This window comes from Gobio gobio, assembly GCF_949357685.1.
Source record: "Gobio gobio genome assembly, chromosome: 4".
NCBI lineage: Eukaryota > Metazoa > Chordata > Actinopteri > Cypriniformes > Gobionidae > Gobio > Gobio gobio.
In genome coordinates this window covers 67,668,670-67,687,535 of record NC_137100.1, presented here as the reverse complement: position 1 = coordinate 67,687,535, position 18,866 = coordinate 67,668,670, and the positions used below count along the sequence as shown (strand labels likewise).

Sequence of the window (18,866 nt, the reverse complement as noted above, 5' to 3'; positions counted from 1 at the left end):
TGTCTTCGTTGTCATAAATGACCGACCATAGGAAATGAACGGGAAATCTGCAAAAACACAATTCACTGAATATTTGTGTATAATCTACAAATCGGCCACAATGCTGAAAAAAAGTACACAGCAGTGACACTCTAAAACATCAAGAGTGTGATATTGACACACACACACACTTATACACACACACCTATGAAAAACTGAACCTATGAACCTATGAAATGGCCGACAGCCAAAATGGCCGATATGGTAAAATTGAATATCGGACGACTCAGCATGCCGTCTTGAATCTAACGAGACCACTTTTATCATTTTTGGACAAACAGTTCAGAAGTTATAAGCAAAAACAGCCATTATTGTATCTCCGGACCAGTAGGTGGCGCTGCTCCGAAACGCTGCATGTTGCCTCAAGTCATGCTTGTGATGACATGTACCAAGTTTGGTTTGAACACGATAAAGCGTTGCGGAGATATAGCCTTAAGTGTGTTTTTGCAACCGCTACGTAAAATTTGTTTACACGTTTATCGAAAACGATTTGACGAATCAACTTGATTTGTAAGATTTTTTGTCAGCATCGTCTGAAGATGATCTGGTTAAATTTTTGTACAAATCGGATGAACCGTCTAGGACTAGTTCGTCCTTTAAAGGGATAGTTCACCCAAAAATGAACATTAGCTCATGATTTCCTCTCCCTCAAGTCATGTGTGTATGACATTCATCTTTCAGACGAATAAAACAGAGTTATATTACAAAAGTCCAGGCTAATCCAAGCATTAGAATTGGATTCATAGTTGCTCTGTTTTTGATAAAAGTGCATCTATCCGTCATATAACTGCTCCAGCAGCTCTGGGGTGTTAATAAAGGCCTTCTGAAGCGAATTGATGCGTTTGTGTAAGAAAAATATCCATATTTAAAACTTTATCAAGTCAACTTTCGGCCTCCGCCTTCTGTGGAAAAGTGTTGAAAGTGAAAGTCGAGATGTGTGTGTGACGTCATGACCTGCTCGTGTTAGTGTTTCCATCCGCAGGGAAACTTTACACACTTTCTCCATAAAAATTGAACAGGGACGGTTCGTAAGTTTACTTGATAAAGTTTTAAATATGGATATTTTTCTTACACAAATGCATCGATTCGCTTCAGAAGGCCTTTATTAACACCCCGTGTGGAGCAGTTATATGATGGATAGATGCACTTTTTATGGACTTCAAAAACATAGAATCAACTATTAATCAAATTCTAACGCTTGGATTAGCCTTTAGTTTTGTAATATAACTCGTAATATAATTCGTCTGACAGAAGAATGTCACACACACCTCGGATGACTCGAGGGAGAGTAAATGATGGGCGAATGTTCATTTTCAGGCGCGCGGTCTCTTTAAGTGTGTGTGCCGTACCTCCGTGGTGTCCTTGATCTCCCGTGTGAATGTGTGGACGTCCTCCGAGTCCTTCCTCAGGCCTCTCATGTGGTCTGTGCCGCCCACCCTGAAGTCCGCGGTTCTGCAGCGGGTCTTCAGCTCATCCAGCTCCTTCTGAAAGTGAGCGATCTGAGCAGAGAACAGCACAGCGTCAACACGCCGGCCAATGAGACGCGAGCGGGTGAACATGTGATCATCGGCCCTACCTCCTCCAGGATCCCCATCATGACGGGGTCCGAGTCCTTCTTCTGCTGCAGGTGTTTCTCCAGGGCCTTCACAGACACGGCCTGAGCACAAACACAGCGCTCAGATCAGATTAGCAGGACACTGATGCTCTTCATCAGCATTAAAGTTAAAGCGTTAGTTCAGCCAAAACTGTAAATTGTGTCATTAATGACTGAGCCTCATGTGGTTGGACACCCGTCAGACCTCCGTTCATCTTCAGACACAAATGAAGATATTTTAGTGTAAATCTGATGCTCTGAAAGGCCTCCATTGGCTCAACTTTACACTCTCAAGACCCTTAAAACACACTAAAGACTAAAGTTACAAAGTCCATCTCACTACAGCGGCTCTACAATAACTTTATGAATCGGCGAGAATAGTTTCTGTGCGCAAATAAACCCTAAATAACGACTTATATAGTGATGACGATTTCAAAACACGGCCTCATGAAGCTTCGAAGCGTTATGAATCAGTGAGTCGATTCAGCGGTTCAGAGCGTTATGAATCAGTGAGTCGATTCAGCGGTTCAGAGTGTTATGAATCAGTGAGTCGACTCAGCGGTTCAGAGCGTTATGAATCAGTGAGTCGACTCAGCGGTTCAGAGCGTTATGAATCAGTGAGTCGATTCAGAGCGTTATGAATCAGTGAGTCGATTCAGCGGTTCAGAGCGTTATGAATCAGTGAGTCGATTCAGAGCGTTATGAATCAGTGAGTCGACTCAGCGGTTCAGAGCGTTATGAATCAGTGAGTCGATTCAGAGCGTTATGAATCAGTGAGTCGATTCAGCGGTTCAGAGCGTTATGAATCAGTGAGTCGATTCAGCAGTTTGACACGCAATCCGAATCATGATTCGACTCACTGATTCATAACTGATTCATAAGTCGTTATTTAGGGTTTTTTTTGCGCACAAAAACTATTCTCGTCTTCATAAAGTTATTGTAGAGCCGCTGTAGTGAGATGGACTTTGTAACTTTAGTCTTTAGTGTCTTTTAAGGGTCTTGAGAGTGTAAAGTTGAGCCAATGGAGGCCTTTCAGAGCATCAGATTTACACTAAAATATCTTCATTTGTGTCTGAAGATGAACGGAGGTCTGACGGGTGTCCAACCACATGAGGCTCAGTCATTAATGACACAATTTACAGTTTTGGGTGAACTAACCCTTTAAAGTTCATTGTTTTCATGCATTTTAAGTTTCATATCATTTCGATGACGCTGTGATTTTTAACATTTCAAAACTGAAAATTTTCCAGTCAGAAATGACCGAAGAGCACCAGAGGGTTAAAGATGTTTAGTCAAGAGTAGTGAGTGATTTTCTTGTGTTGTTTGATTAACATTATAACGCAGACAGCAGCAGGAATATTAGGCTACTGTCACTTTAAGAGCTGCACGGGTCCAATATACTGATACACAAGTGTTTTATTTCTCTGCTGTTTACATTCATTTAACCTCTTAAATGTCACCGCTCTATTTTTGATCGCCTTTTTTTCGTATCATATATTTTAGTAATTATCATAAATTAGGTATCATTTGAAAGCTTACAAACTCAAAATTCATCCTGTGAAAACCGCTTTGTTACCATGGAAACGGTACTTTAAATTCTTCTAGCGGGCTCCTCCCCCTAGTGGGCGGTGTCATGTTTCATATTACAACATTTATTTTAAAGGGGGGGGGGGGACACTCAGTTTCAGTCAGTCTCATGTCACTCTTGAGTACCTATAGAGTAGCACTGCATCCTGCATATCTCCGAAAAGTCTTTATTTTTATTATAATTATAAAAGGAAGATGCGCTGTTCCGAGTCTTTCCGGAAAAAAGCCGTGCGGCTGGGGGCGTATCGTGTGGGCGGAGCTAAAGAATGTCGAGCGCGCGCCGCTGTTACTGTGTTGAGTGCGTCTGAAAGCTGCGTCATCCCTAAAAGCGGGAAAAACTTTATTCAACATAAAAAATGGCTTTTAATCAGATACAGCCATACATCTATGATCCGGAATCAGACCCAGAGGCTGAAGTTGAACAGGAGCAGCAGCAAAAACGACTAGAGCAGGACGTCGACTATGTGGTATAAGTTACACTAACTATATAATATGTTTAGCGGCTTGTGTTATTTACACATTTATACTTTAATTATATCGTGTGTGTGTGTGTGTGTGTGTGTGTGTGTGTGTGTGTGTGTGTGTGTGTTTACGTGTGGTTTGTGTAGACATGATTTGTAGTAAGCGGACTGGTTTTTCGCGTCAGGCTAGTGTTTACATAGAAAGACATGGAATAGTAGCGCATTTGAATGAAGAAGCGCGCTTATTTAGTTCAACATATTTCCCCATTTTTTGTGTATTGTTGTTTGGAGTGCTTTTACAATACACAAACATACACATATAGTGGCCAGCTAAACAAATGTACACACACTATACATCGCATGCTCCATTGATCAATACGTGGTCATGTTTGGGCTACTTGATGGGCATGGGCAAAAACAGACATTTGAAGCAGTCAAACCTGCGGTTCCAACGTTGGGACCTTTATCGTTGGGACCGCTCCATCCTTCAGTATTAGGCGATTTGAAAATCCGGAAAAGCAAATTCCATCCACTTTTGCCTTAACGCGGGGTTATTTGGCTACGAGCCAGCGCTTTGATGGGCATAGCCTATTGCTTTCACGCTCTCTCTCTCTCTCGCGCGCGCGCGCTCTTCCGGTAGAATTGTCAGTACGGCCCATACAAGGAAATTCCGCCCTGTTGACGTCAAGCGGACCCATGATCGAAAAACACTTTCCGAAACTTATGACTAACAGGAAGTACTAATTTTGGCAAAGAAATACTCCCATCAAACGTCCACCTTAGCTTATGAAACTGTGTCCATGGGAATCCAAGTCTTTAACAGTGCAAAAAGATCAGTATGCATGAAACAGCATTTCACCCCCCCTTTAACTACTTTATAATCAAAATCTTTTCTAATCTTGACAAAACGCATATCGTCGGAAAGGTCTGAGTCTCAAGGTTCCATATTTGGTGACCGTTTTTTTGTGGGAGTGACATTTGGACAGAAATGTACAGAAAATGCATCAAAAAACAATCAATGGAATTTCATTGACATCCGGTGGCTGCTTTTGGTATAGCGCCTAAACACAATCTTCAATTTTTGTGATATCAAATTTGGAACACAACTTGGTTAGACATATGGCTTTGATTTTATAGTAATTTTAGATTACAACATTTTTGTAAAATATATATTTTTTATAAAATAAAACGTAGTACAGTATTTTTTATTTACAGTAAATTTAAACTTCATAACTTTATTTTGAATTGCTTTCACTTCAGCAATAATCTGCAGAGTGTCTGCTTTAAAACAAACTTAGGTCTATATTCCAAAGCATTCTTGAATTACAGCCCTTTAAGTTTGGATAGAGCATTTTCATGTGTATTCTCAAAAGGGGGGGGGGGGTGACAGTTCAGAGGTTAAACTCTAAAACATGAGTGTGGTCTCGTTCTTCTATAGTCTATAGTCAAATATCTGTAGTGAAGTCTTCCCCACGGCCTCGGTCAGTCTTGTGGCTGTGCTGTACCTGTGCAGATGGAGCGCTGGACGCCGGAGGGGCGGCTGAGGCCGGTTTCTGCAGAGCGCCGCTGCGTGACATCATCACTGAAACAGAACATCATATTTGGTGAATTATGCTGTGTTCACACTAAACACGAATAGAGCATCAAAATCACGTCTAGTTGGACGCTTGAACATTTTGAATCCATTTGAGAGAATCAGTGTTCATTTTGACCGCAAATTTTGATTTAGTTTGAGTCATATTTAGTCGCCTGATTTGTTTTTAGTTTTAGTCTAGTTTTAGTCTCCTAAAATCTAATGAGTTTAGTTCAATTGTAATACATTAAAGGGTAGGGTTGGGTATCGTTTGGGTTTTTTTTCGATTCCGGTGCCTAAACCGATACTTAAAAAAAAAAAAAAAGGCCACAAAACAAGGTGGATGACATTAAATGGCTTTTTATTTAAAAAACTCTAAATAACAATTACAGTAATAACAGCAGTCGTCTGTATTCTTGCTCTGCTACAAACCAGCTTCCAGCTTCAGCTTTATTTTGAAATATGATCATATTCTCTGGCTAAATATTTTAGAACGCATTGTCTTAATGTTTCCATGGCGACGCGTCATGTTTCTCACATGACACAGCAGCCGCAATAGCGCTGACAGCTCAGCTGTATCGGGTTTATTTCGCTTTTTCTTTTTATTCAAAATATTCACAAACTTCTGAACTGTGTCACGAACTATCTGATGTTCAAATGTGTGAGTGAATGTGTGTTAGTTGGTCTATAAAGCGCAATGGGCGGCGCCATGTTAGTTTGCGCCTCAGAATCGGATCTGTCGGATTTACAACACTTGAGTTCATTCTCGTCTCACGAAATACATGAAAGTAAGTGACCAGTGAACTGGAAGAAGAACAGAGTAAACTATATAATTACTGTATAATGTGCATGTATCTGATGTGAATAAAACACGTAACGTTAGTCAAATTATAACCGTCTGGAAGGATTGTCAATGCCGCTTCCATAGACATCAGTGGGTGTTTTTTGCTAGTAGCCTAAGTTACTTATGAGCATTTAAATGTCTGAAACCTGAAATAAACATGATGTGGTTGAAAACACTGAATAGTTGTCGAGATATGGTTGAAAACACTGAATAGTTGTCATGAGATGTGGTTGAAAACACTGAATAGTTGTCATGAGATGTGGTTGAAAACACTGAATAGTTGTCGAGATATGGTTGAAAACACTGAATAGTTGTCATGAGATGTGGTTGAAAACACTGAATAGTTGTCATGAGATGTCGTTGAAAACACTGAATAGTTGTCATGAGATGTCGTTGAAAACACTGAATAGTTGTCGAGATGTGGTTGAAAACACTGAATAGTTGTCATGAGTTGTGATGTGACGAGCGCTGAGCGTCTGTCTCTGGCTCAGCCAAAGCGCAAAAGCACGTTTGAATTTTGGCACCGAAATGAGGAACCGAAATCTGCATTCTGATTCGGTCCGTTACAGGATAACGACTTACATAGTGATGACGATTTCAAAACACAGCATCATGAAGCTTCGAAGCGTTTGAATCAGTGAGTCGATTCAGCAGTTCAGAGTGTTATGAATCAGTGAGTGATTCAGCGGTTCAGAGCGTTATGAATCAGTGAGTTGATTCAGCAGTTCAGAGCGTTATGAATCAGTGAGTCGATTCAGCAGTTCAGAGTGTTATGAATCAGTGAGTCGATTCAGCGGTTCAGAGCGTTATGAATCAGTGAGTTGATTCAGCAGTTCAGAGCGTTATGAATCAGTGAGTCGATTCAGCGGTTTGGATCGCCAAAGTCACGTGATTTCAGCAGTTTGGCGGTTTGACACACGCGATCCGAATCATGATTCGACTCACTGATTCATAACGCTTCGAAGCTTCATGAGGCCGTGTTTTGAAATCGTCATCACTATACAAGTCGTTATTTAGGGTTTTTTTGCGCACAAAAGCTATTCTCGTCTTCATAAAGTTATTGTAGAGCCGCTGTAGTGAGATGGACTTAGTAACTTTAGTCTTTAGTGTCTTTTAAGGGTCTTGAGAGTGTAAAGTTGAGCCAATGGAGGCCTTTCAGAGCATCAGATTTATACTAAAATATCTTCATTTGTGTCTGAAGATGAACGGAGGTCTGACGGGTGTCCAACCACATGAGGCTCAGTCATTAATGACACAATTTACATTTTTGGGTGAACTAACCCTTTAAGCATTTAAGCATCACATAACCGACTGTCACTCGAACTGACATTTAGACATCTTTTTTAAAAACATCTATATCGTTTTTATAACTTGGTATTTCTGTTTTAGTCAGTAGGCCATATCAGGTTAAGCTAAAGCTACAAATAAGTCTGTTTATTTATTTATTTTAATTTCAGTAAACATTTATTTAATTTCAAATAATGAAGATTATTTTAATGGTTTTAGTGAACTATTATACTTTATTGAATGTGTGTCAAATACTGGTCTTTCCTTCTGACTATGAATAAAATGGGAATATTCGCTTCAAAACGCGAGAATGCACAAAAAGCACCACTCGCGCAAAACGCTCAACGCCGCAGAACCTCCATCAACACAATTCATTTCTGTAAAAAATCCTCAGATGATGCAAAATGACAATATTTGCGTCATCGGAGGATTTTTTTGGCCAGAGGCTAAAAACTACAGCCAGTAGATGGAGCTGTTCCGCGTGTTATCAACCGCCCATAGGGGAGAGATCTCACACACACAATGTAAATGCACTCGGGCATTCATAACGGAGCGGTGCAGAGCAAAGAGAGTGTTTCAACTTTTCAGTGAATTCCTGTGATAGTTTAGCTTCCATTTGCGATCAGAAAACGCACCAGACTGGACTCTTACCTCAGCTCTTACTTCCCTCTCGTGACTTTCGTTCGGCTCACTCACACTTTATTGAAAAGACACGTTCAGTTTTTAATTGTAGTGTTTATTCTCTAACTGAACGAAATGATTGTATTACTATGAAGATCAAAACTACGGTGTACGGAGTGACCTCATAGGGCAGCGGAGCAAGTGCATTCTGGGAGTTGTTATCTTTCATCCACATAAGACAAAAATACATTTTCTGTCTTTTCTCAGTCTAGAAGGCACCAAATTCAAAAATAATTAAACATTTCTACCACATAAATGACAGTTTAAATACACATTCATCTTCCCAGCGCTGAAGCGCCCCTTTAAGGCGAGACACTACAGGGGAATAGGGATTGTTTTTAAATTACAAGATATCACTGTGAAACCTCTCCAGTTTATTACTGACATAAAGATAAGAAAAAAATGTATTACAAGTTGTGTGTAAATAATAGGGCTGTCAAAAGATTAATCGCGATTAATCGCATTCAAAATAAAAGTTTGTGTTTACATAATATATGTGTGTGTGTACTCTGTTAATTATTATTTATATATAAATACACACACAAGCATGTATATATTTAAGAAATATTTGTATGTATATACTGTACTGTATATACATTTATATAATCTATAATATATATAAATGTTTTATATATAAAAATAATATTTTTTTCTTAAATATATACATGAATGTGTGTGTATTTATATATAAATAATAATTAACAGAGTACACACACATATATTATGTAAACACAAACTTTTATTTTGGACGCGATTAATCTTTTGACATATATCCTTATATACTTAAATATATGCTCATTTGCATACATTTCCAAAAATGAAATCTGGAAATTGGAAAGGATCTAAGGAATTTTGATTCTATTTGTTGACATATTAGATGTAGTGATGCACCGATCATGATTTTACATGGCCGATTCAGATACCGATTTTTTTTTTTACACAATAAAGTAATGAAAGTATACATGAACAAGATGTTTATTTGGTATTTAACAGGCTAAATTGGCTTTTGGCTAGTGAAAACAAGTCCGCAATCTGAAATTAACAGGAAATTGAATTGGAAATTAAAGGCTGAAAGGTGAAATTAAAGACAACAACTGCATATTCTGCATCCAAACAAAGATGTTACTTAAATCAGCATTTGTTTTTAAATTCAGTGTAAAGAAAAAAAGTCTTTACCAGTGAAATTAAATAAAACCAAAGTATATAATTGTTCCAAAATGTTAAATCAAATAATTTTTAGTGCAACGAAAAAAACTAAGATGCTACAGCGGGTGCTTTTTAAATCAAATTAAGTCAATGTAATTTTAAGGTAAAATAAAAGGTAACACTTTAGAATAATGGTCATTAGTTAACATTAGTTAATGTATTAACTAACATGAACAATACATTTGTTCATCTTTGTTAACGTTAGTTAATATAAATCCAGCTGTTCATGGTTTGTTCATGTTAGTTCACAGTGCATTAACTAATGTTAACAAGATTTTAATAATGCAGTTATCTCTCATTAGTAAATGTTGAAATTAACAAAGATAAATAAACGCTTTATAAGTGCAGTTCATTATTAGTTAATGTTAACTAATGTAGTTAACTAATGACCATTATTCATTACCATTACCGTTACCAAATATAAATGATCATCCTATAGGCTACAGAACTGATAGTATTTCATTTCTAAAATGCATGCATGTTCTTCTTTAGGCTACAAAAAGAAGTATTTCGGCTTTTTCACAAGTTAGTCTGCTTAGTTTTCATCCGATCCAACACGTGAGAATCTAAGATGAACAAACGCTCACGATCTACACTTGAGCAGGCGGAGAGGCAACTTCAGCTCGCGCAGGAAAGAGGCTCTTCATTCCCTTCAGCGTATCTCGTCTCTTCCCTCAGTTCTCCAGGTTCCGTTTGTAACACACAAGTGTCATGTTCGCGAATGATTGCAATATAGGCGTATGTGCACGCGGGCGCACTTCTGGATAAATCGGCAGAAAAATACAAAGAAACCGGTTGCCGATCGCGTGCTAGAAGCAAAAAACGGCCGGTTCCGATTTTTGGCCGGTGCATCCCTAATTACATGAAAGGGCTTTTACAGAGGGGATTCTGGGTACCTTATTATGTGCTTTAGTAAATTAGAGAATACTGACAATAGCCTTAAAATATAAGGCATGTGAACCGGATTAATGTTGAGCCCTGATGTGTGTTTGTTATATAAACGAGGCGCTGGAAATAATCCGAAAGGCTGAAGAGGTGAGGTGAGCGTTCATTCTTTCGTTTTCATTTTATTTTTTAAGAAGAAAGGGGGAACAATGCATATTAATGAACATTAAGATAAATGTAAATATGCCAGATTATAGCCTCATGTGGCGTTCACACCGGACGCGATTCGCGTGAAGTTGGACGCTTGAACATGTTGAGTTTACTCGCTTCAATCGCGCGTGACATTCGCTGCACAACAGACGTGATTCTCCTCATGGGCGGGGCTTCTGCCAGCAGCTCGTCTCAGTGAGAAATGTCTGACATGGGCTGTGTTTACACGTCTTTATTTGTTAAAATCTACTGTTAATGTGTGACAAAACGTAGTTTTAAGACTTTTTCAGTTGATAATGTAGTTGTTTAAAGCTCAAATCAGTGGTTTATTTATATAAAGAGTGCCTATTTGAACATGTGATCTGGTGTGTGTGTGTGTGTGGGTGTGTGTGTGTGTGTGTGTGTGTGTGTGTGTGTGTGTGTGTGTGTGTGTGTGTGTGTGTGTGTGTGAGCTCCAGTGGATCAGCGGCGCTCATTAACCCGGTGAGATCAGCCTTTCCTCAGCCAGTTCTTCTGCCGCTGGCTCTGATGTCTCTGTGGCGGCTCCAGATATAATTCGTCTTGTAACGGCCGATCTTTGCTCTCATGGATCTATAATTTGTTCCCTGGCGAATCGTTTAGACTGAAGGCAAAGAGAAGTTTCCTTACTTTATATTTTTAGGCTATAACTGTACGTTGCAGTTGTTACGTTAGCCGACTAGCACTGACTTTGAATGTTTGACTGAATTGTTTGCTTTATTTCATGTGTAGCTTCTTATAGCTTTTACTTAAACTTGCATTTAACAAAAAGAAACTGTGTTGTGTTTCATGTCATTTAATGTTATCACAGTGATAATCATATTGTCTGAACCAGATATTAATATACAGATTTTCTCCTCATTGTTGTCACTACTAGAGCAAGCTCCTGATTGGTTAACGCGGCGCAAAATATCCGCAAAAGTTCAGATTTTTCAACTTGAGCGATTCCAGCGGATCGCGCGTACAAACCGCTCAATTTGCGTCCTTCGCGCCGCCTCATTCGCGCGAAATCACGTCCGGTGTGAACGCACCATTAGGCTAATTTCCATCTGCAGACCCCCTGGCAGGTAGATGTTACACATAAAAAGAAAGAAAATAAAAACTATATATAACACAATAAGACAGAGCGTGTACCTGCAGGGGTGGCTGGTTTGTGAACGGTTCCCATCGGCCCGCTGACCTCAGCTGTGGGTTTGGGTGTGGAGGTCAAAGAGAACGGCTGGGCGGCAGGAGGGACTGCCGAAAACCTGCCGCAAAACACCTCAGATGCTCAGCGGACCATTCAGGATTGAGCAGGAAATGTGATAATGAGATCATGCGCTCACCGGTCCGCGAGGTTCATCCTGATGGCGGGCGTGGCCGGCTCCACCGGGGCTTTGGGGCCGCTGATGATGGGAGACACGGCGGGCAGATGCTGAGGAGGAGTGGGCGGAGGAGCACCGCTGACCTCCTTCAGGGTGGAGGAAGTGAAGGAGAAGGAAGCAGCGTCCGAGGAGGGGGGTTTGGGAGCACTAAAGGAGAAACCAGCCGCGGTGGGGCCGAGCGAGAAGCCAGAGGGGGCGGAGGAGCCCAGAGGGGGGAAAGAGAAGCCTGTGGAGGCCCCATAGGAGGGTGGGGCCGTGGGGGCAGCATAGGCGGGTGGAGCCGTGGAGGCTGCGAAGGATAATGTGGCTGGAGGCGGGGCTGTGAAGGATGTGGTTGGAGGCGGAGCTGTGAAGGATGTGGTTGGAGGCGGGGCTGTGAAGGATGTGGTTGGAGGCGGGGCTGTGAAGGATGTGGTTGGAGGCGGGGCTGTGAAGGATGTGGTTGGAGGGGGGGCTGTGAAGGATGTGGTTGGAGGGGGGGCTGTGAAGGATGTGGTTGGAGGCGGGGCTGTGAAGGATGATGTGACTGGAGGCGGAGCTGTGAAGGATAATGTGGCTGGAGGCGGAGCTGTGAAGGATAATGTGGCTGGAGGCGGAGCTGTGAAGGATAATGTGGCTGGAGGCGGGGCTGTGAAGGATAACGTGGCAGGGGGCGGAGCTGTGAAGGATAACGTGGCAGGGTGCGGAGCTATGCCAGTAGATGCAGTGAAAGAAGGGAAGATGGAGGACGCTGCAGAGACAGGAGCAACAGAGGACGGCGACTCTGAAACAGAATGTGTTACAATGTATATTAGATTTAAAGTGCTACACCTGAAGTGAACCAATCAACGCAAAGCAGCCCCAACACAATAAAAGCCCTGATATAGACGGTTTCAACGGCAACAATATAAACAAGCGTTACTGCGCATGCGCGCTTTTGTGGCCCAAACTTAACTTCTGGTAGACGTCTGCAAAGAATAAATAACAACAGAGGCTGCGTTATCGTTCTTATGCGCGATCATCTTTCATTTTAAATGGGCAGCATTATCTTAACGGGGTGGTTGCATGCAATTTCACTTTTTTAACTTTAGTTAGTGTGTAATGTTGCTGCTTGAGCATAAACAGTAACTGCAAAGTTACAGCGCTGAAAGTTCAATGCAAACGGAGATATTGTCTTTTAAAGTTATGGCAGTTTATTGCCTACAAAAATGGCTGGTTTGGACTACAACAAGCTTCTTCCCGGGTTGGTGACATCATGAACACCTGCTATTAACAAACACTGCCCCCGCGAACATGCAATAAAGGGGTGAGGCCACGTCGCCGTCATTACGAGAGAGAGCTGATGCAGAACTACAAACTACATTTGGTCATCTGACCAATCTAAGACCATTGCGTTTTTCGGAGGTATGGGCTTCACAGAAGCAGGAAACAAACAAGCCGTTCAAAGGACAGTTGAGACAGCGATGTGGAATAAAGGTCAAATATAAGAAAAATATGGCGTTTAAAAAAAAAAAGAAGTATTAAGACATGTTATACTGCGCCCCATAAACACAACCAAGCCTAGAAAAAAACCACGGAACCACCCCTTTAATTTACATGCTTATTATAAATAATCTCCCATTTCTGTCTGTGATATAGTTACCTTAAAGGGTTAGTTCACCCAAAAATGTAGATTCATACATTAATTCCTCACCCTCAAGTCGACCCCAACCCGTAAGACCGTAGAAGAGAAATATCTGAAGTTGTGTTCTGAAGATGAACAAAGGTCTTACAGGTTTGGAACGACATGAATGAGAGTAATAATGACAGAATTAACATTTTGGGGTGAACTAATGACCCTTTAAGGGCCGTGTAATGCTGTTTTCTGTACTATAAATGCTTGCGCGCTCGCCTTCAATCATGCAATGCAATAACAAGTTTCTTTGTTTCATAACATAAGATTAATGTTGGGAAAGTTAACTTGTAGATAAAGTGCCGTATTTGAGATTGATTGTATATGAATGCATCACAAAAAATCCCGTGCTCTATTGCCACTAATAGAGGACAAAGCAAAAGTTGTTTTGCACTCCGTGATAAAGGCACATTTAAATATTTAGCAGGAAACATAAATGCGATCAGTTATCCAGATGCCGACCACTCGATGTCCTGATTGGCTGATGATCACGGTGATCACATGTTAATGCCGAGTGTAAACGCAGCCAGAATAATCACCTCTAGAGTAGACTATTTCTGATAAGCTAAATAAATTAGACATACAGTCTGAATTACATTAGACGATGCTCCGAAATTGCTCACCCTCATGTGGTTGGACACCCGTCAGACCTCCGTTCATCTTCAGACACAAATGAAGATATTTTAGTGTAAATCTGATGCTGAGAAAGGCTTCAGATAGGCCTCCATTGGCATTCAGTACATTTACACTCACAAGACCCATAAAAGGCACTAAAAACGTCGTTACAAAGTCCATCTCACCACAGTGACTCTACAATAATCTTACGATGCGACGACAGTAGTTTTTACGCAAAAAAAAAATCAAAATAACGCCTTTATCCAACTTGTTCTTGTCTTCCGTGTGTGTCTCCACGACGCATGCGTGAGAATATGAGCAGATCCGGCGTTCGGACACATGACCCAGAAGAGATTTGTTTACGAGCAGAGGAAGACGCGCGTATCTCAGCTGATGAATTCTACATTGATCGTGCTTTAGGTCTCGGCGTAGTTCTCTAAATGGGACTAAAGTGAGCATTTCATGGATTCCTGAACGCCGGATCTGCTCATATTCTCATGCATGCGTCGTGGAGACACACACGGAAGACAAGAACAAGTTGAATAAAGGTGTTATTTTGATTTTTTTTGCGCACAAAAACTATTGTCGTCGCATCGTAAAATGATTGTAGAGTCACTGTGGTGAGATGGACTTTGTAACGATGTTTTTAGTGCCTTTTCTGGGTCTTGTGAGTGTAAATGTACTGAATGCCAATGGAGGCCAATCTGAAGCCTTTCTCAGCATCAGCTTTACACTAAAATATCTTCATTTGTGTCTGAAGATGAACGGAGGTCTGACGGGTGTCCAACCACATGAGGGTGATTAATTAATGACACAATTGACATTTTTTGGGTGAACTAACCCTTCAACTTCGGGCCAGGCGTGTAACCGTGGCAACATCCGATGAAACCGTCTATATTTTAGGCAAAAATCAAAGAAAGCACTTTGCTCTGAGTACATCAGGGCCTTGTGCGAGTGTAATATCTGTGGTCTTACTGGTGGCGGGCGCTCTCTCTCCGCCCTCGGGCAGTGGGACGGCCGCCACATTCAGCTGCTTCGCCCCTGGGTTGAGGTTCAGTAAAGAGAACGGGCACAGAACTCCATCTGTGGACAGCAGCATCAGAGTCGGGGCCGCGGGCAAGCGCTTCTCGTCAGCTGAGGACAAAACAAAACATCCGTCTCCACAAGTGCAAGTTACTTTATTTATAAAGCACTTTAAACAAGGTAGAACCTACCAAAGTGCTGAACAAGGTCAAACATACAATAAAAACAAAATGATAAAGCATATCATAATTCAAGATCAAATCACATCATAATTCAAATAATAAAAAAAACATGTAATTCAATTAAAAGCCAAGTTAAAAAGAAAGGTTTTTAACCTGATTTTAAATTCAGATACAGTAGGGGCCAATTTAATTTCGAGGGGTAACTTCCGGCTACACCCAAAGCACGATTTCAACCCCAAAACTAGCCCAAAACTAGCTCAAAACTAGCCCAAAACAACCCCAAAACTAGCCCAAAACAAGCCCAAAACTAGCTCAAAACTAGACCAAAACTAGCCCAAAACTAGCCCAAAACTAGCTCAAAACTAGCCCAAAACTAGCTCAAAACTAGCCCAAAACTAGACCAAAACTAGCCCAAAACTAGCCCAAAACAAGCCCAAAACTAGCTCAAAACTAGACCAAAACTAGCCCAAAACTAGCCCAAAACTAGCCCAAAACTAGCTCAAAACTAGCCCAAAACTAGACCAAAACTAGCCCAAAACTAGCCCAAAACTAGCCCAAAACGTATTAATCGCGATTAATCTTTTGACAGCCCTATTATTATATATGAAATGGTCATTTGAAGTATGCGTGTGTTTTTGTGTGTGTGTGTGTGAGTTTTTTTGTCTGTTTTGCACTCTTGATGTTTTAGAGATCTTCACTGTTGAGTCTTTTTTTCTGCATTCTGGCTGATTTGTAGATTGTACGCACAAAAAAACTCTGTATTTTCATATTTTTGCAGATTTCCCATTTATTTCCTATGGGGGTCATTTTTGACCCGAAGGTCCTGAGTGTGACTATTTTTTTTTTTACGACCACTTTTCAAATCCTGTCCCCAATTATTTTGGGATGTTCGTATACCAAGTACCAATAAAGTCACCAAGTTTCTGACATTTCCGATGAAGCTATTTTTTTTGTTTAATTATAAAACGCTTGGGGTCATTTTTGACCTGGAGAACCCCAGAGGGCTAAAGTGCCTTCGGGAGGCAGACGCAGGCAATCGGTGATGCCGTTAGAAGAGCTCTTACACAGCTGGATGTGCTCCTGGCTGGTGTAATCGATGGCCACGCCCACAGGAAGTGTGTCCTCGTTGTTCTCAGTGACGGGCAGCTCCGCTCGACTGGCGTCCTCCAGCAACCACAGCTCCCAGTTCACCTGCACACATCACATGACATCACTTCTGACCCGTGCTGGTGCAGCATCACTGACATACTAACAGCGTTTTTATTCATAGATTTCACCACGATGCGATATGATAAAGCAAAACATTGAATTTATGCATAAAACAAATTTCGACCTGGAAAAAAAAGCCATCGTTTTCAGTACAAAAATGTAACTTTGGATGTGTGAAGACAATGACGTGTCCAAATCAGCATTCATGTTGTTTTTTTCCAGACATAAAAACAGGAAAGAGGGTTTGAAAAAGTAATCCACAATGCACTGCTGAAAAGGCTGTTTATGAAATTAATATTTTATTTGAAATCATTTCAGAGTAATATTGATGTTGTTTTGAAGTCAATGCAGTTCATACTGGAAATTCTCATAATATATGCCCTATTCAATTTCATATAATGATTTATTCAAATAAAATTGCTAAAAGATGTATATATTATCTTGCATCACTTGTTTTAGCTGTAGTTCTTGTAACACTTTAAATTTTAAAGAATAAAAAAAAGTTACTGATCTGATAGAATATGGTTTTAGTTGAGAAATATTAAGTTTTATGAGCATATTTGCAGCAGGTGTATAGTTTCCTTTCGAACGGTCAGTTCGTACTGCGTCTTAAGACGCCATGGGCAGGTTCTCCTACTCTCGAATATACTGAAGTAATTGTAAAATCACGCAGTGCTACTGCCCAGTGTCGAGACATCTCGCACGCTATTGGCTGGCCAGTGGGAACTGCATGAACCAATGGCAGAACAGCGTAATCTGAGCGAACCAAGCCCGCGAAGCTGAGCGAAAGAGCCCGCGAAAGGGGCATATAAAACACGCTGTAACTGTCAAAAACGTCAGATTAATCTCCTTCAGCGACGATCTACGCTCCTCACTGAAACTCGAACTACACCACCTTCACCGTCAATTAGCGAGCTAGCCTGACGTCCTGTTTTCCTTTAATTACCGCTGGGTGTGAATTGCGCTCAAAAAACGTTGACTCTACTCTGATCAGCTGACATAAACCATACTTTCAATAAACGGGAAACAAATCCTATCCGGTTATGAAGTGTTTTCTGTGTGTTGACAAATCTTTCGCGATCTTTTAACACGGGCAATATACGGATACGCAGAGTGCTTCAATCCGGCCCGCGATGCGCTCGATGTGCTGGCAATTTGGGTGAATTTTTTTATTCAGGATTACAAATGAAATGTTTAAGCTTTTGATCGCTATGGTCGCATATTTGGGATTTTTACTTCTGTGCCCCTGAGCGTTCGGTCCCACGTGGTCTTTGAATGTTCAGTGACGTCGCGTGACTGCCGGATTCACACTGTGCTGTTGCGCATTGGTTGGCGCTGAGCCAGAGACGGACGAGCTCAGCCTCAGCGCTGTCATATATCACAACTATGCAGATTTTTTCAACCTCATAATGTTTATTTTAGGTTTCAGACATTTCAATACACATAAGCACGAGTAAAACAATACATTTGGAGTTTGTAAAATACACACTGATGGCTGTGGAAGCAGCAATAACAATCTATTCAAATATAATTTTTCCGAAGTGATATTATACCAGACAAACATAGTGGAAGTAACTATTAAGTTTACTCTATTCGGCCACTTTCTTGCACGTATTTCGGGAGAAACTGATGACCCTGATTCTCTGGGAATAAAAGCGATGCATCTGTAATACAGTGTAATTGTGGGTGCGGTGTCACGTGACAAATATGACGCATCGCCATGGAAACATTAAGGGGGAACAATCTCAAATAGGAATCGCCTTGAAAAAACTCACTGGGGAGTCAGTTACAATATTAAAATTAAGCGTGAAAGGGTCAATATATACATAATAAATGACGCTGGCTTATCTTTTTATTAAGATAGTTACCAGTGTGTATTGATCATTGATGGTATAAAGTTAAGCCCCCTTAACAATTTCACGTGCCCCATTTCATACTGCAGCCGGACACACACGCCGCCTTTATCTGACAATCCAACAGATGTCGCTGTGCGAAATTACAATTTGTGACTTTACAAAGTTCCATTAAGTAACCCTTGATTGATGTTATTTTTACAACATTGTTCAGTTTCATGTTGCTATTTATTATGCATGTCCTGTAGATGGTGATGATGATACAGCTAAATCAAATTGAAATTCTGTGAGACGCATTGGACTATTCCATGTTGTTCTTTATCTTTCAAGCAAACATACGTGTGATTAAGTTGATCTGCACTTAAATTGTGTTCTATTTTATAAAAGATTTAAACAACATATTTTAAAAAATAAATTACGAAAAAAAAATCAATAATAACAAGTGAAATAAGCTGAATATGTTTTTCATTTAGTGATGAAGGTATCGCCAATTCAATTTTATAATTCCAAGCCAGATTGCCTGAAGTCTGTATGTTAATGTAACCGCACACATACATTTGCAGTTTTGTTAATAGTTTTCAATC

At 40.6% G+C, this 18,866-nt stretch overlaps 1 protein-coding gene across 1 annotated transcript in view; it reads right to left on the bottom strand.

Moving 5' to 3' along the window:
* Positions 1-18,866, bottom strand: part of nup214 (nucleoporin 214) — a 119,800-nt gene that overhangs the window by 74,338 nt on the left and 26,596 nt on the right. The window contains exons 10-16 of the mRNA XM_079813875.1: positions 16,285-16,411; positions 14,991-15,149; positions 11,711-12,512; positions 11,520-11,632; positions 5,187-5,263; positions 1,616-1,696; positions 1,389-1,538 (exon numbers count right to left, since the gene is read on the bottom strand). Coding sequence (XP_079670001.1) covers positions 1,389-1,538; positions 1,616-1,696; positions 5,187-5,263; positions 11,520-11,632; positions 11,711-12,512; positions 14,991-15,149; positions 16,285-16,411 — 1,509 coding nt within the window. The remainder of the gene's footprint in view (positions 1-1,388; positions 1,539-1,615; positions 1,697-5,186; positions 5,264-11,519; positions 11,633-11,710; positions 12,513-14,990; positions 15,150-16,284; positions 16,412-18,866) is intronic.